Source organism: Melospiza georgiana, chromosome 1 (genome assembly GCF_028018845.1).
Source record: "Melospiza georgiana isolate bMelGeo1 chromosome 1, bMelGeo1.pri, whole genome shotgun sequence".
Lineage (NCBI taxonomy): Eukaryota > Metazoa > Chordata > Aves > Passeriformes > Passerellidae > Melospiza > Melospiza georgiana.
Window position 1 is genome coordinate 22,154,333 of NC_080430.1, and position 16,676 is coordinate 22,171,008.

A 16,676-nucleotide genomic window follows, 5' to 3' on the forward strand; every position below is an offset into this window, starting at 1 on the left:
GCCACTTCCAGGAGAGCAGGGAACAGTTACTTGGGAAGTGTAACCAAATGGTGTAACTCAAATGTCCCTGCTTCTTCCTTCTCTCCCTGAGTTTTTACCACTGGACACAATGCCCTATGGTATGGTTCCTTTTATCAGCTGGAATCAGTTGTCCTGGATGTGCCCCCTAACAGCTTAAACATCTTTGCATCAAGAATCTTAAGTGCTTAAACATCTTTGCATCAGGAATTTTTCCCAATATCTGTCTTTTGTTGCAGCTTTTGGCAATTGCCCCGTGTCCATTTGCTCTGCACTCCTCAGAAAACCTCTTCCTCTATCCTCACATTGGATAATTGAAGGCAGTAAGATTTTTCCTTAGTCTATTTTTCTTACTGAGAGGCTTTAAAAATTCAAGACTTACCACTCTATACTTCCTGATAAACTTATTGAGCTTTCCAAAGCAGCTGATGATATTAAAATTATTATTTTTTTATTCTTTTGAAGTCTTCTAGTACCTTTTTACATTTTCTACTTTGATAAGACAGTAGTGGAAGATAAACTATGTTTGAAAGAAAGCAACAATTTTTAAGGAAATCCATTTACTTGAGGACAAAAACCTATTAATATTGAAACCTAAGGTTTGGTCCAGCAGACAAGTCTGTTTCAATCTTAAATCTCTTTCAAGTATAAAAATAAAAACTCGCAGTTTCTGGGGAAAAGGTGAAGAGAGAAGATACTTCTGGTTTTGATATATGTAGAAATCTTTTTTGTTAAATATCAGTAATTATCCAGTATGTTTATCATCAGTTCAAGAACAATAAACCTGGCACCTGAAGTTGCTCATCTGCAGAGATTAAATCTACTTCAGCCTTAGCTTGGATTTAATTGCAAGTTTACTCAATCTGCACAAATCTCTTAACAGAAGCTACAGAAACAATGGGCCTTAAAAAACCTCTGAGAAGAGAAAGAAACCTGAAGGCTTTTAATTTCTGAGAGGCAACAAGTAACACATGCAGCATTTCCCCCTGATAGTTTGAAAGAAAAAGTAAAGAACAACAGCTTGTTTCAATCTTGTACTGGTAAAGCCACCTAAAATTAATTTTAAAAGTATTATTCTTGATTCCAGTGTAGAAAGGATACCATCTTCAGATTTACCTATGCCTCTACTTCTTTATGATGTTTCTGGAGCACAGAGGAAGAGAGGCAGAAATAATGAACTACCTTACAGTGAATTTGAATGGTAATATGCTTGGGAAAAAAAAAACACTCAAGCAAAGAAGATTTACTTTAGAGAAGGCACCACAGTTTATTCACCATTTCATATCAAGTTCAATGAAGATAAAGATTAGGTCAAATTTACTCAGTTACATGTTGAGAGAGGCGAGAAAACAGCATATCAAGTAATATATGATGATATTGGATGTTTTGGTAAGTGGTAATACTAGAATCAATTTATGAGATATCTTCTGATAAAAAAAGTTTATATGCTACTACATTTGAAAAATAGCCACCTATATGATAATCTACTTTTCAAACTTCTTATGTCAACAAAATTCCTCTTCATGTAATAAAATTGTGCTGGACACGCTTCTAGTTTGACAGGAACTGTCAGAAATAGCTTCATATCTACAAGGGATATTCTCCAAAGAAACCAAAATCCAATGGGGTTTGCATGTCAGTAAACAGAAATTTTTATGTTTCATTTATAGGAATGGGTAGGTAGGAATTTAACAGAACCATTTAGGAGTATTATGTATGTAACTCAGTAGAAGGAAGAGTTGTGCCACAATTTATTTCACCACTCACTCTCATTGCAAACAAATAAAGTTTGTAAATCAAACAAAATTATTTTCTTAGGCTGAAAGGGAACTTCCTCCCATAGAGGAAGCAAATCAAATTAATCCATACCATTTCACACCTCCCCAGCTAACCAGCCAAATCTACTCCTTCACAGCCACAAACCACAATTATTTTCTGCCGGGCTTTCTTCTGCAGTGCTTTGTCTTCCTGTCTTCCAGTGACATGAACGTCACGCAATTCTGATGCCAAGCCAAAGCCCTGTAGCCAGAGCTCTTCCAAGCATGTCTTAGCTCAGAGCTGGGGCAGCCGTAGTTTGGGGGCAAAGTGTATTCCCACAAGCATGGCCTGTAAAGCTGATATATTTCATAAAACATTGTCCAGCACTGCAACAGACTGCCCAGCGAGGTGATGGAGCCACGTCCTGGAGGCATTCAAGAACCGATGCGGCACTTAGTGGTATCTAGGTGACATCGTGGTGTTCAAAGGTCGGACTCAACGATCTCAGAGGTTTTTTCCAACCCTGTGATTCTATGATCCTAATTAACGACTGACAGCATTTCAAACACTAAAAGCTACAACCAGGGAAGGTCTCACATTCGAGACGCCCGCGGGCTAAGCAGGGAGAGAACTGATCACAATTAAAGGAAGACCACAATTTCACGGACGCTTGCAGAGGCGCACGGCTCCCTCGCGGGCCCCCTCAGGTGCGGCTCTCCCCTGAGGAGAGCCCGCCGTCCCCGGGAGCGCCGCCAGGCGGCGCCGGCGCCGCGCCCCCCGCGCGCGCTGATTGGCTGGCGGCGCCGGCGCTCTGCGGCGCTGTGGCGGCCCGGCTGCCGGGAGCGGGGGGGCCGAGCCGCCCCCGCCGGGGGACCCCGCGCATCCCCGCCCGACCCGCCGCTGCCTCGGGCGCGCCGGGACCGGGCGGCGGGAGGAGGAGCGGGGAAAGCACGGGGGCCTTCTCATCCGCGTCCTTCTCGTCCGCGTGCCGCGGCGGCAGGCGCAGCATCCTGGAGAGCGGGAGGCCGGGAACAAAGGCTCCGCGCCAGCACCGGCGGCTCCACCTGCCCTGCCCAGCGGAGATGGCGTCCCTCGGCTTAGGGGGGCTCAACATCTCCGCCCGGAGGAAGAGCGTCCCGTCCCGCAACGCCGCGGTGGAGAGGCGGAACTTGATCACGGTGTGCAGGTGAGCCGCGGGCCGGGGCCCTGCCCCGCCCGAGGGGACCGTGCCCCTCGCTCCCGCCGCAGCCCGCGGGGCCCGTCCCGCCCCCGCTCCGCACAGGCGGGTCGGGGCCAGGAGCGCGGGGGCGGCCCCGCCGCAGCCCTGTCCGGGCAGGGAGGCCGGTGCCGGGAGAGCAGCCTCCTCCATCCATCCTGACTCAGCTCCTGGGAGCGTGTCCGGGTGGCGGGGAGTGCAGCGGCTCGCCGGGCAGTGCCTCTGCTGCGGGGCGGCAGTGGCCCCTTCTGAAGCGGGGGACTGACGGGTTTGTTGCCGGCACCATGCTTGCGTGCTCGGGCCAAAGGCGGTGCGGAGCAGGCAGGGCAGGGTGAGCGCTCGGCTGCGCTGGACTCGTGCGGGCACGGCTGCTGTAGCTGCCCTACAATTGACGGTCCGGCCGCGGGTCCGGTTCGGAGTCAGTGCGGTGAGGATCGGAGTTAATGGGATGGATCCAGGGGAAGAGATTCGGGCCGCTGACCGAGCGCTCCTGCGAGCGCGCCGGTGCCGCAGGACCATCCCGAAGAGGCTGCGCTCCGGGATATTTTTATCTGCGAAATCTAGATCAGGAAATCTGCAGTACTAGAGCTACTGTATTCAAATTTCTTTCTTTCTTTCTTTCGTTCTTTCGTTCTTTCTTTCGTTCTTTTTTTTTTTTTTTTTAAGCATCTTAGTGCTGAGCTTATGCAAGCTTAATAGCAGTTCTATGACGCTCTATTTAAGCGTTTCCACTGCTGTCACTGTGGAATTCATGCAGCATTTCCAGGTGTGCAGCAGTGACCTGTAACGTCATGGCAAACTTTTAAATAGGTGGATATGCTGGTAGCAATGGCTCCGTTCGGTCGTTTGTTTCAATTGCTCAATTTTGACGTTATTAAAGTAATTTGAATATTGTCTGGGAAAGGTTTTCAACAGATTCATGAGTGTTATGACATAATTTTAGTTGTCACAAGTCTTACTAAAGTGACAGGACAACTATTAGATAATTTTGTACCATCATCACTTAATGCTGCAGCAGGGTTTTTAAAAACCCATACAACCTCATATTTTCCACTCTCTTTTTGGTTTTTGTTCTCTTATGGTATACTGTTAGCAGGTTTTACAAAGGTTGACTGTATCATCCATCTCTTGAATTTGCTTCAGTATTCCTTCCAGTCATAGTGTCTGTGTTTGAGTAGCATCAGCACTATTCTGTCTTTTCCTGGGCTTGTATGCTTATCTCTACTCCTGCCTGTGAAAAAGATACACAACAAAAAAAATTTTAAAAAAGTTTTTTATCACACCTGCTGAAGCAGCTTAAATAATAGAAATAGAAGTTTTCAATTTCAGCTGTTTTTACAGGGATGCAGATACTGCCAATCTGTGTGCTCAGGAAAACACTGGTTTTATCAAGTAATCACACAATTGTAGAGGATATAAACAGTTCTTTTTAAAGAAATATATTGTATTCTACAGAACTTGGGGCTTTTTTTTTGCCTCCCAGTTGAGAAGAACTCTTCTGTACTCTCTGCTGTTACATTGGGTGGTTTTGGTTTATTTGATGTCCCTGTCCTGAAGTTGAAGTGATGGTGTAATATATTTAAAAATGCCTAGAAATCTGAGAGAACTCACTTAAACACATATTAAAAAAAAGAGCTACTGCAGAAACTGCTTGAGATTGGTGTATTTTTATTGTTTTCAGTAAAGCGACTTAATTTTGCTGTTCTTCACACAACTGGAAGTTCTCAGTTTGTGAATACACATAAGAATTTGAAAAAAATATTGAGGAGGGAGGATTTGCATTATTATGATGTATGTGCATTTATTTATATTTTTATTTTGCCAGTGTTAGAGTGTTTAAAATATCTCTGTGCTTTACTGTAGTTATTACACATTTTCTATTCTAGAAAACTGTTACCTGTTAGGAATAGCCAAGTTAGTATTGAAAAGTGTAAAATAATAGTCCTTTCCAATCAGAATTCTATGAAAATAAGAAATTGTTCTGGTAAAAAATAGCTCCAGTCAATTGAGTCAATCAAATGTAGATGATATGGACTGTTCCCCAGTGAAGGGGAAAAAGCACAAGGAAGATACTCCTCTGAGTTGCCATCTGTTAACAGTCTCTGATAATTTAATGAATTATTTTTGTCAAAGCTTCAATTTAGTATATTTTTACTTAAGAGTTATACCAGACTTTAAGGTTTTCATATTTTCTTACAGTGATGTTATCTAACTCCTCCTGCAGATGTGGATAGTTTCTTATATTTACAGTTTTGGAAGGAACAGTTTATTTCCACTGAAATGTTGAATGTCACTGTAGCCATGGAAAGTGACATAGATAGTTAAGTTCCACAAACCAATTGCATGTGAAAGTGAATGACTGTGGTTTTGTAACTGCACAGCCCTGATTTAAATTGGAATAATTCTCAGGACTTTTTGTGAGTACATAATGCATGTTCTAAGTTTTTTCTCTCCCCTTACCTGTTTTCCCTTAAGTTTGATCCCTTTCATGTTCCAGTAAGTGGCACTGAGATTTTTTTACAAGTTATAGATTGTTCAACTTGGTTTAATCTAGTCTTCAATAGGATCCATATAGATACAGAACAACTGAGACAGACCTCAGAAGTGACATTCATGGCTTAAATACAGACTGTTAACACAGAATTGAACAACTATTAGGAAATATGCTTTTAAAACAGTGATTTTGCTAATACACATAAGACCTGATGCAGTGACATTGACCCTTGGCTCAACTGTCTGGTTTCATGATTGCCATGTTTAGCCTAAGGCATATTGTTTCATAATCTTAGGGATCATTCTATAGTAATAGTTTGAATTCTTTAAAATAGTATTTTAATGACACTTCCCAAATTGCAAGCTAAATAGTAATGATAAAATCTGCTGTTTTGGAAATAAGATGTGGGATGTACCCACAAAATGTTTGGCTTTGGTTTGGAGTTATTCAAGAAACTTGGGAGACTTCTTGCACATCTTGCAAAGTTGTAGTGGAACAATGTACCCTAGAAAGATTGGTTTAAGTCTTTCTTATTCAGGAATGTCTCAATCTTACATAGTTCATAAGGTCTTTTTAAGGTTGGGAGAATGTTACTGTTGCTACATCTTCTTTTTGGCTCAAGCAAGTGTAGATTCGTGACAGAGAAAATGTGTAATAATCCAAAAACATCAGAGCTCATAAAGGTAATTTAGAAACATTGATATTGAAATCTCTAATTGCAGTTACTGCATTAAAAAACAAGTAATAAAAGTTGGGGAGTAAAAGCTGTTGCAGTAACACAATGAGAAATGTTGGATAAAATACTTTATTTTTAAAAAGTCTTGAAGCAACAGGTGTTATAGCAAGAGAAGCTACATTGCTCATCTGCTCTTGCACTCCCCTCAGAAGTTAATCTCTGATGTGTAAGCAGACTGCTGCTCTGGAGTGCAGTGCTGCTGTGGCAGCCCAGTGGAGAAAAGATGGAGTGAGGTGGTGCTTGGGCTTTTTCCCAGGTAGCAAGTGACAGGATGAGAGGAAAAAGCCTCAAGTTGCCCAAGGGAGGTTTAGATTGGGTATTCAGAGAAATTTCTTCACAGGAGGGGTGGTCAGCCATTGGAGCAGAATGCCCAGGGAAGTGGTAGCATCACCATTCCCAGAAGCGTTCCAAAAAAGTGTGGATGTGGCACTTAGGGACATGGTTTAGCAGTGCTGTTAATGGTTGGACTCCATGGTCATAAAGGTCTTTTCCAGCCTTAGAGGTTCTGTGAAGATGGGAGCAATACAGGGAACCAAGGAAACAGCTCGAGCTATTTGGACCTTTTTTCTTCATAGCCCTTGTGTACTTTAGACCTGACCTTCTGTTTCTTGGCTTTCAGTCTCCATGTGGCTCCACATAACTGTTCAAGGGCGTGGAATTTCTGGTCTGGGGCCCCACACACTGGAAACACCTTCAATGACTGAGGAGAATTGCTTACTTAGTGCTTACAGTGTAACCTTTCTTCAAAGGCATAACTTCTATATACCCTTAATCCTTTTTCCAATATACATGGTAAACATGGTGAAATGTGAATATCTAATATGCAAAACGTGCTCATGACTTTTAATTTGCACTTAAATATGTTTGCCTCTTTGTAGTATTTAGAGAAAAAAAGATAGCAAACCAGTATTTGCCTAAAGGGTTTTTTTTAAATCTCAAAAAAATGTTTCTAGTGAATCAAATTTTGCTTGGTAGTGCCGTTATCTTCCTGGTTTGTAGAAGTAAGTATGTACTTGCACTCCCTTTTAAGTTCTCCTAAAAGCCAGTCTAACCCAAGTTGACTATAAAAGTTTAGGGTTTTGGTGAAAGGGTAGAGTAGACAGATTAAAATTAACATTTCTGATGTTATGGGAGTAATATGAGCACTTAAAAAGCACCATTTTGATGATGAGCTCTTAGACTGCCTTTTATAATCAGACCCTAGATATATAAATTTTTTTTTTCTAGTATTTTTTCTTTAAATACTAGATATTTTTTTTCTTCAGTCAAGTAGCAGAATGCTTTAAAATGAAAAAAAAAAAAAAGCTTATCTATGATTTTTAAAGTGTTTGTGAAATTGCTCTTAAGTGTTTCTTCTTGAATATATCTCAATTTCTGAATAGGTACTCTATACAATATTAATTAGTGAACTTTCAGGTATGACATTGAATACAAGAGAAGTAGACATTGCTTTATATTGTACTCTACTTGATTTTGCAGTTTATGGATGATCTTGTCTCTGAGTTTTATGGTGATATTCCTGCATACAGGGCAGTACATCACTCTGCTAACTCACCGTCTATTTGTGTATGGGTCTATGAGTGCTGTGCTGCACTGGATCTTTTTCAGACCTGCATGGTGTGGGAGGACTCATCTTGTTACAGTTAATATTAGCTTAGTCATGGCATTGCTATAGGCATTTGTTTTTCAAAATGAACGCTTTTTTTTTTAATCAAAAATTTCTCAGCTCTGATATAGCTTTGAGGAAGCAATAAGTTCTGCCATTAGAAGAGTCAATGGCATTGACTGGTGGGCATGCATGTCTCTCACTTACTCAAAATGGGTTAAAAATATGGAGGAGTTCAAAACTGAGTCATAATTTGGCACTGCAGGAGAAGCTTCCTCCTCCACCCTAATTCACTCCTAATTCCTGTTCTGCAAAAAACTCTACAACAGTAGGAGGCTGCAGGAAAGGCAAAATAGGGAGTTGTTATTCAGAAGTTTACTGAGTAAAACATAATTGAGTGGAAACTCTTGAGCTGTGTGCCAGGTCAGTTTGAGCACATTAGTTTTGTGCATCAGAAGGCTGTGCTGGCTCCACTAGGCAGGTACTGCTGTAGTGCTGAGCATTTCAAACTACTACAGGTGTCAGGAGCTTCATTCCTGCCCTTGCTTATAATGCTGTGCTGCCTCTGCAGCTGTGCCATGGAAGTGCTGTGTTGAGATGCTGTGAAGGATCTTTTTTATGAATGTATCTGTATTTAAGAGTCACTTCTCCCCTCCTTTCCAGTACTGAAAATCTAGAACAGTTCATAGTGAGCAGCATAAAAAGCAGAAGTGGCAGAGCTGAGGAAGCCAGCGCTCGCTCAGGTGTGGGATGTGGGAGGAGCAGGCAGAGTGAGAACATCCTGAGTTGATACTGTTGACATCTGGGTGTTGTGAAAACTATCTCCTCAGGCTGCAGTATGGCTTTATTAATACAAATAAGATTGTTGCAAAAAAACATAGTAAATGCTTCAGATTTAATACCTTGAAGTTTGAGAAATTTGTCTTGAAACTGAAAACTGGAAGAACAAGCTGAAGAAAGGAAAATAAAAATGGATAATGATAAAATATTATGAAGGCAAAAGAAAAATAATTTTTGTCATATTTGTTGAGGTTTGAACTATCCTCTGAATAAGAGTAAAAGTTTGTATAAATGTAACTAAACACAGCAGGCTGGCCAGTTGACTAATTACATCTTGTCTGCATTTTACAGTGACTTGATTCAGCCTTTCCAATTTTAGGTGTTGGATCATTGAAATGGAAAGCTTTTCTAGCATAATAATGAAGTAATACAGTGCTGAATAAGGATTACCCTCATTCACAGGGAAATCAGCCTAAGTGAATGCAGATTTAACAATGCATAAAAATTCATTGTTTTATAATATGTCTAGATTATTTTTGCATTAGGATGAAATTAGTGTTCTCATAATAGGATAAACTTTGTATTTCTGATTATTGAACATAGATTTTGGGAATAAAAGGAGCCCTGAAAAAATGTCAAGCAAAAGTGTTTGTGTTTAGGATTACAAAGAAACTGATGTTGGATGCTTTTGGGTGCTTGTTTTTCTCCAACTGTGTTAAAATAGTTCAGAGAAGAGAAAAATAATTAACTCATTTCTGTGTGGAAAGGGTGGGGATTTTTGTTTTCTTTCTGTTCTAAAGGCTTTATGCCTGAGATCAACAATGCCAATTGCGCTTCCATGCTATATCTGAACATTTTGTGTGCTCCTATTGCTGTGACCGAACTTGATACATCAAGGTGGGTTCTGGTTCCTTCCTCTTGGTTTACACAAACTACTGCCCTACTGTAGAGGACTTCTAATTATTCATGTAATTTATGATTGTCCCATATTTTTTGCTCTAGGTTTTCAGTAAAAACTCTGATTGACCGTTCCTGTTTTGAAACTATAGATGACACTTCCCCTGAATTTAATAATTTTGCAGCCATTCTGGAACAGATTCTAAGTCATCGACTGAAAGGTATGTTAATTAACTTCCTTATTGATGATGATTTTGCCATGAGAATTTGTTTACACAAAACCAATGTGCATCTGTATGAACTCCTTGATGCTGAATGAAAGTATTGGCTTTCTTTGTGGGTCTGTCTTATTGCTGTTACCTTCCTGATTTTCTGCATTGCTATGGAAAAGTGAAAGCAACTATTTCTGTGAAACATATTTCCAATGATCTTGTTGGAAGCCTTCTGGGCTGGTAATTAAGCAAGTGAATGTTGCCATGGTGCTGAGCTCTGTCTGCTTTTCTGCTTTATGATAAGGCTGTGTCCTAAGAGTCTAAAAGACAATTATATTATCTGCTTCAATAGGAGCTACAGAGTGTATCTGGTGCTGCTCCCATTTCTTCCTCCCTTCCTTGCTTGCTCTTGTTGCCTTCTTTTCCAGAGACTGTTTTTAGGTCCTTTCATTCTATTGCCCCACCCCTTTAGTGAAGCTGTTTTTTCTGCTGGAAATGTCCTGAAAGAGATTGCTTTTTAGAAAGGTCAGTTGTTGATTTTCTTCCTGTATCAAGTTCTAGTTCCAGATAATGTCTGTTTGCATTTTCCAGTTGTTCTAGAGGAAGCTGCTTTGCTCAGAGAACAGTGTGTGCTTTAGTAGTAGCAGTCACTAGAAAAGGACCTAGGATGGGTCTTCTCTTTCCTCAGTTCTGTGTACAGTTTCTGAAATGATTTGAGGATTATGAAGAACATCATAATCATCTAAATATAGATGTGTAATATGACAATCTACTCATTTTCATACTTTTTAATATTCATAACCAAGCTTTGTGAACAATACTGTGTGTAGGCTGACATTTGAATAGCACAATTACTACCTGCTGTGGTTCTGTCAGAGGAGGAAAGAAATGGTGCGCAGTATGGTAGAAACATAGGGTTTGTCACATTGTGACAAAGATTTTTGGAGTGATTATGGGTACTTAGCAGCTTGACTCTGCAGGGAAATTGCTCTCTTTTCTCCTTCTCCTCCTCCTCCAGCTTCAGCAGTATTTGTACAAAAGTCATTGTAAATTCTTTTTTTTCACCAACATTCTTTTGCTTCACAGTCTTTTATTCAGAGCAGGCAGTACAGAGAAGAAGCCTTGACAAGTTGGCAAATGGAATTTGCAAGTAAAAAATAATTTCAAGTAAGAAATAGAGAAATTCAAATAGCTAAATTTTCTTTCAGTCTTCCCCTTGTAATTGCTAGTATAGTTTTCTATGTTTACAGAGTTAAAATTACAGAAAAAGGTGGGAACTTGTGGATTGTGTTGCAAATGAAGAATGCTTTGGTAATAAGCTAGTTGACTGCTTGTAATTTTTAAAGATTTTAAAATAATAAGACAGAAATTGAGATAAGAAATGTACTGTGACACTTCACATTTTAAAAGGGCATGTATTTTACAACTCAGGGCTTGAAAGAAATTGTATTTTATTGATGGAATTTACTAATATATTCTGAATGCATACTTAGTGTCAGTAGGAAGAGACTAAATGTAAACTAGTGATTGCAGTGAGTTGTATAAAGTGTTTTGAAACTGGCAGAACATACTTGATCAGTTAGTCTATGGTAAGATAAATAGCTTCTTTGTATCAAAGTTGTCAGGATAATCTCATGGCACTATAGTTAAATGGATGATCCAAATTTGAGAGTTTAAGTATATTACTTTAAGGCCATGGCAAACAACAGTTCTTAATATTTAGCTTCCTTTGGAAGTACTGGGTGAGGAAGGAAGAATAAAAAAAAAACCACTTTATGTTATTAAGTATGAAGTTTGCCTTATTAGAAAACTTTTACTGCTAACTCTTCTGACGTTAAATTTAATGTATTTTTAAGGAGCAAAGTGTAGTCTTTATGGAATATAGTGACGGTTTCTGTTTATTGGTTTCATGCTTAATTAGGATCCAGACAAAAAAATCCAAACCCAAAATGGCAGGAAGAAGGATGGTTATTTTAAAGGGAAAAGAGTTCAGCTACAAGGATTAGAATTTTATGCTTTTCCTAAAACCATTGCATTTAAAAATTCTGTAATAGTAGTTGTCCAAGCCTTATCTTCCTAATTGTTCTGGAAAAAATGGTTGTTGTAGAAACACAAGGACCATGTAAAATGGATTTTTGGTAGGTACCTGATCTGATGCTCCTGGTAGCAAAAGGGTAATGAAATAGCATTTTTTATTTAACCACCATGAGTGGTTTCGTTGTTTTGTTTTGGTTTTTTTTATATTCACTCTCATTGAATAATTAAGTTTTGGAAAGTTTTTAGAATGTCATCCAGTCCAACCACTTGCTCAAAGTAGGGCTGTCGCAGATTACTCATGACATTGTCCAGTTGTAGTGAAAAAGTCCATAACATTTCTTAAACTCAGTGCAGTTTGCTACAGATTTTTATTTTCCCCCTTACTGCCCAGCTTTGACTTTGCACTTACCTTTTCTGGCTCTGGGGCCTTGTATAGAGCCAGACCAGGAAGTCAAACAGGCAGAAAACTGATGACTTTCCCCATGAATGCACTTTTTAGCCCAGCTGCTCATATTCTTAAGAATATTTTACATATGGATATTTACTTAGTAGTAAAATGAGCAAACCAGCTCACTACAAAAGTTCTGTAAATGCTGCTTGAATATATGTATCTGTTTGTGTGATACAGAAGACTTGGCACATATGGCACCAAAATAGTGCCAAAAAAGGTAGCATAATAAGCTATGGCACTGCCTTACAACTACATGTGCTGCCAATAAGTATCAGTCAGGAATAGGCCACTGTTGACAGTAAAAGCAATCTGAATTGCCCTAAGGATGAGAGTTTGAGCAAGCTGTACTGACGGGTTTTTAAGGGACTGCCTTAAGCTCTGGAAAGGGGAGAGCTGTTTCCCTGTGCTGTGTAACACTACATGTGCAGTGTGCCTGCTACTTCCTACAAGTGCTGGAGGTATTGAGGACATGGAGTCAACCAAAGATTATAATGAGGAGTTTATAAGGCATGTGTTCTTCTTGTCATTGGAGTAAACTGCAACATCCCTCCTGGCAAGATGTGATACTACTGGACAGGGCAACTGAAAGTCTTGAAAAGGGAGGAGAGAAGTAGTAACAGAAAAAAAGACGAGTGACTAATTACTTTTATTTCTTCTTATAATAAGCTTTTTCATGGTTTTACAATACAGCAGAGATTAAGTGTTACTCTTGGAGGGATACAGGGACAATGTATTTGAAGGTCCAAATAAGACCTATAGTCCTGAAAGGGGTTTTACAAATTTGTGTACGTGTGTTTGATAGCCTTTAAAGCAAGGTGAATCATGTCATGTTTTTTCTCATACAGTTGTTTGGAATTTTTTCCATTCCTGACCACTCTGTACTGTGGAGATGAAGCTGTATCTTGTAGTGATCTGTGTGGTTTCTTGTTTTCATTTCTGGCCACAGATTTTTCAGGTATATTTCCTGTAAGTGTCTTTTTTATCAGGTAGTGCAGAAATGGTATGACATCAAAGGTGTTCAACAACAGTACTTGGGATTTGATCTCAGATATATCCAAGCTGATTTAAAACCTGAAGTAGTTTCAAAATTATGTGTATTATATCTTTACTATATAACTAGGTTGTATTTTTTCTACCTTTTCTTATCACTTTAAGTTAGTATTAAGTGAGTTATTACTGAAAAACATGAATAACTATTGTAGATTTCTATGGCCATAATCTCAAACATATCTCTGAAGACTAGTCTCCTGGATGTATTTGCTGCCTTACTATGTTTTCAGTAATATCCTTTGTGCAGCAAAAATGTTTGATATCCAAACTGCTAGCCAGTATGTGTGTTTAGAAATAGTGTCAGGCGTCAGTGTGTAAATGTATCTAGTGCATTTTGCTTGTGACTTGTGAAATTTTTGCATATCATGGTTACTGTGAACACATTTGTTATCTGTACACTTACTTGCATTTGCCACCATGAGGACACAGAAAATGTGCTGTACTGTGCTATTTTGACATGTTCACAGCTTTGTGTACCTATTTTCCTGTACGTTCAGGAGGCACTATAAACATGTCAAAAGCTTCTGCTAGGATTGTCCATGGAAGCTGATTTTATCTATCCAATTTATGTAACTCCTAAATTTCAGGAGTTCTTTGAGTCAGTAAAATGCCGCTTGTAATGCTCCTTGTTCTGAGAGAAACAAGTCTCCTGGATTAAATAATTTAGGTAATGGTGATATAATGGCAGTGAAAAAGGTAGGTTAAGGATATAAGAACTAAAGGCACTACTATTTTAAAAAGACAAAATAAACATGTGGTAGCCCTTTATTTGGTGCAATAATGTTGTTAGCAGAATAGCTTTTATTATTAGATTTAGTATCTATACACATATACTGAGTTATTCTTTTTCACTAAGAAGAAACAGGAAAGCTCTTGTGTAATTTGTGGTTTAGTTCATTCTTCTTGTATGGAGAAAAATTGTAAATGAACTCGTAATTGTCTTGGAGGACTGAGTTTATGAACTGCTCTAAGTATTTAATGACCAATTCTGTAGGCTCAAAATAAAGGTAGGTATCTCAGAAATTCCTCAAAGATCATGCCAGTTTGTTAGCAAGAAGTTGTACTAAAACTTACTTTTTATTGGATAGAAAAAATTGCTGCTAACTAAATAACATAGTGAAATAGGGAGGAACCTGTCTGTACCTTGGAACATCCTAGTCATTACTTCTTTGCAACTGTGGAACTTTGTAAATTAAATTGGACAGTAATTGGATAAAGATCAGACTGTTTAATCTTATTTGTGAAGAATTTACTGAGCATGAAAAGGATCTGCGATAACTGTGGATGTTTGTGTCTAGCTGTTGAAACAGAAATGGGTTGATACAAGTAGGTATGCAGCAGTTTGCAAAGATGTGGTGAAAGCAAAAAAAAAAAATCGTAGTTTGTTTCTATTTTCTTTGCAGTTCTGTAGACAGGAATGGAATTTATTTGAGCAATGTTTAATATTACATATGCAGCTTCCATGTTTACCTAAGAATTTTGTTTGGCTGACAAAACCAACATCATTTCTGTTGGAATACCTTGTCAGCTTCTACATCTTCAGGTGACATATGAACTTCACAGCAAAGACCACATGCTCATTGCCCTATGCACCTGCTGAGAAACTTCCTCTTTCCTTATGACGTACTTTGACAGAATGTAAGTTCTACACTAAAACTAGCTTTCAATTTTATTGCGATGTTTTAAAATTTAGATATTATTTTGAAATAATAAAACAGCCCAAGTTGAAAGGGTCCTTGGAGAATCATCTGGCCAATCATTTGGGGGTGGGAGTCTAGATGAGAATATCTGGCACCCTGTCCAATCATATCTTGAAAACGTCCCGTGATGGAAACTCTGTCGCCTTACTGGGGATGTTGTTGCAGTGACTTTTGGTTCTTGCTGTAAAAAAATTTCTTTCGTGGGATGCAACCTCTCCCAGTGCAACTTGTGTGTGTTGCCTTTTGTCTTCTGTGTGGCTCCTTGTGAGGAGGGAGCCTTCACCTTCTTTAAGTACTGGGGAACTGTGATGAGTTCCCCCACTGAGCCTTCTCTTCCCTAGAGAGAAAAAACCTAATGCCTTCAGTATTTCCTCATGGGACAGGTTTAACAGCCTTTTGAACATTTTGTGACATTCCTTTGGACCCTCTCCAATCTGATCCTGCCCTTGAATTGTAGAGACCAGAACTGGACACAGTATTGCAGGCAAAGCCTGACAGGTGCAGAGTAGTGGGAGCTGTTTCATTTCTCATTCTTGAGACCTCTCGTGGCTGTGTGCATTGAGTGCGTTAAGGGCCAAATAAATTTCACATGCTGAAAGCTTTAAAAATTTAGTAAATCTATAGTTTAAAATCTTTTCTGGTATTTCTTAAAATACATTCTCACTATTCTGTCAGTCTTTTCCAGCATTTTTCTGTGTATAGATAGATTGAGAAAGTTTTTTTCAGATTATACTAATTATGAGAATGTGGGCAAGATTTAAAGTTGTAGGAACAGAATAGTGAAATATAGGAGACCTTTGTTTCACAAAAGGTGCTGAGCTGGCTGTGAGTTTCAAGTGAAGAAAATTCCTGCTGAAGTCTGAAACCCATTGCACCCTCTCACAGAGCTGGAATGAGATGGGAGCCCACTGTAATGTCAGAGTATGTTGAATTATGGCCAGCTGGCTTTCTTGATCAGTGTAAGCCAAGTAAGTGCTGGTATGGTTTTCTGTTGTAAAGTTATTTCTTGTTTTAAATGATCATGTCTTTTTCAGGTGTTCATTTGTAAAAGGAATTGCCATGAATTAGGAGCTTCAAAACACTGGAGTGAAACTGTTTTTTGCTAAATATATTCTGCTCTTAAGATAGTTTGAAAAAAACCCACAAAGTTAATATATCGTATGCCTGCCTTTATTAGTTAGAACTGGAACTGATGATAGGAAGTCATCTTTACACCATAACTGCATTTAATTTTGTAGATACAATTTCTAGGGCAGAAATGTTTTTGATTTGATGAAGAATATGAAAAATATCTGTAGCTTTTTCTGCTCTTAAAATGCTGTTGAGTTTTTGTTGCTGTCCACTAAACTTGGCATTTCAACAAAAATTGTAAGTTTGTAAAATTCCACTTACCTTGTGGAATTTCTTTTATTTTAGTCCTCAGAGCTGAGCAGATCTAAAACTACAGTAACTGTGGCACCTTGGAATTCTATTTTTTCTTTGTCATATTGGTTATTATATATGAATTCTTCCTGGTTGTGCCTTTTTTGTGGTTTTTAAAGTCTTTTATCATGCTTTGAATTTAATAAATGTATCTTTGGTCAAGGAAGCAGATGCACCCTCTAGGGGAAGAAGAACCTGCCACTTGAATTTCTTCAGCTCGTAGGGGACGGACCTTTGATACTACTTTGGTTATGCTTGAAGCTAAGCCTAGTCATGTCAGATAAAAATGCATATTCTGA

At 39.0% G+C, this 16,676-nt stretch overlaps 1 protein-coding gene across 1 annotated transcript in view; it reads left to right on the top strand.

The window, feature by feature from the left end:
• Window positions 1-2,635: 2,635 nt before the first annotated feature.
• RUNDC3B (RUN domain containing 3B) overlaps window positions 2,636-16,676 on the top strand; it is a 50,159-nt gene continuing 36,118 nt past the window's right edge. Inside the window, exons 1-2 of the mRNA XM_058041925.1 lie at window positions 2,636-2,962; window positions 9,611-9,726. Coding sequence (XP_057897908.1) covers window positions 2,859-2,962; window positions 9,611-9,726 — 220 coding nt within the window. The 5' untranslated portion in view covers window positions 2,636-2,858. The remainder of the gene's footprint in view (window positions 2,963-9,610; window positions 9,727-16,676) is intronic.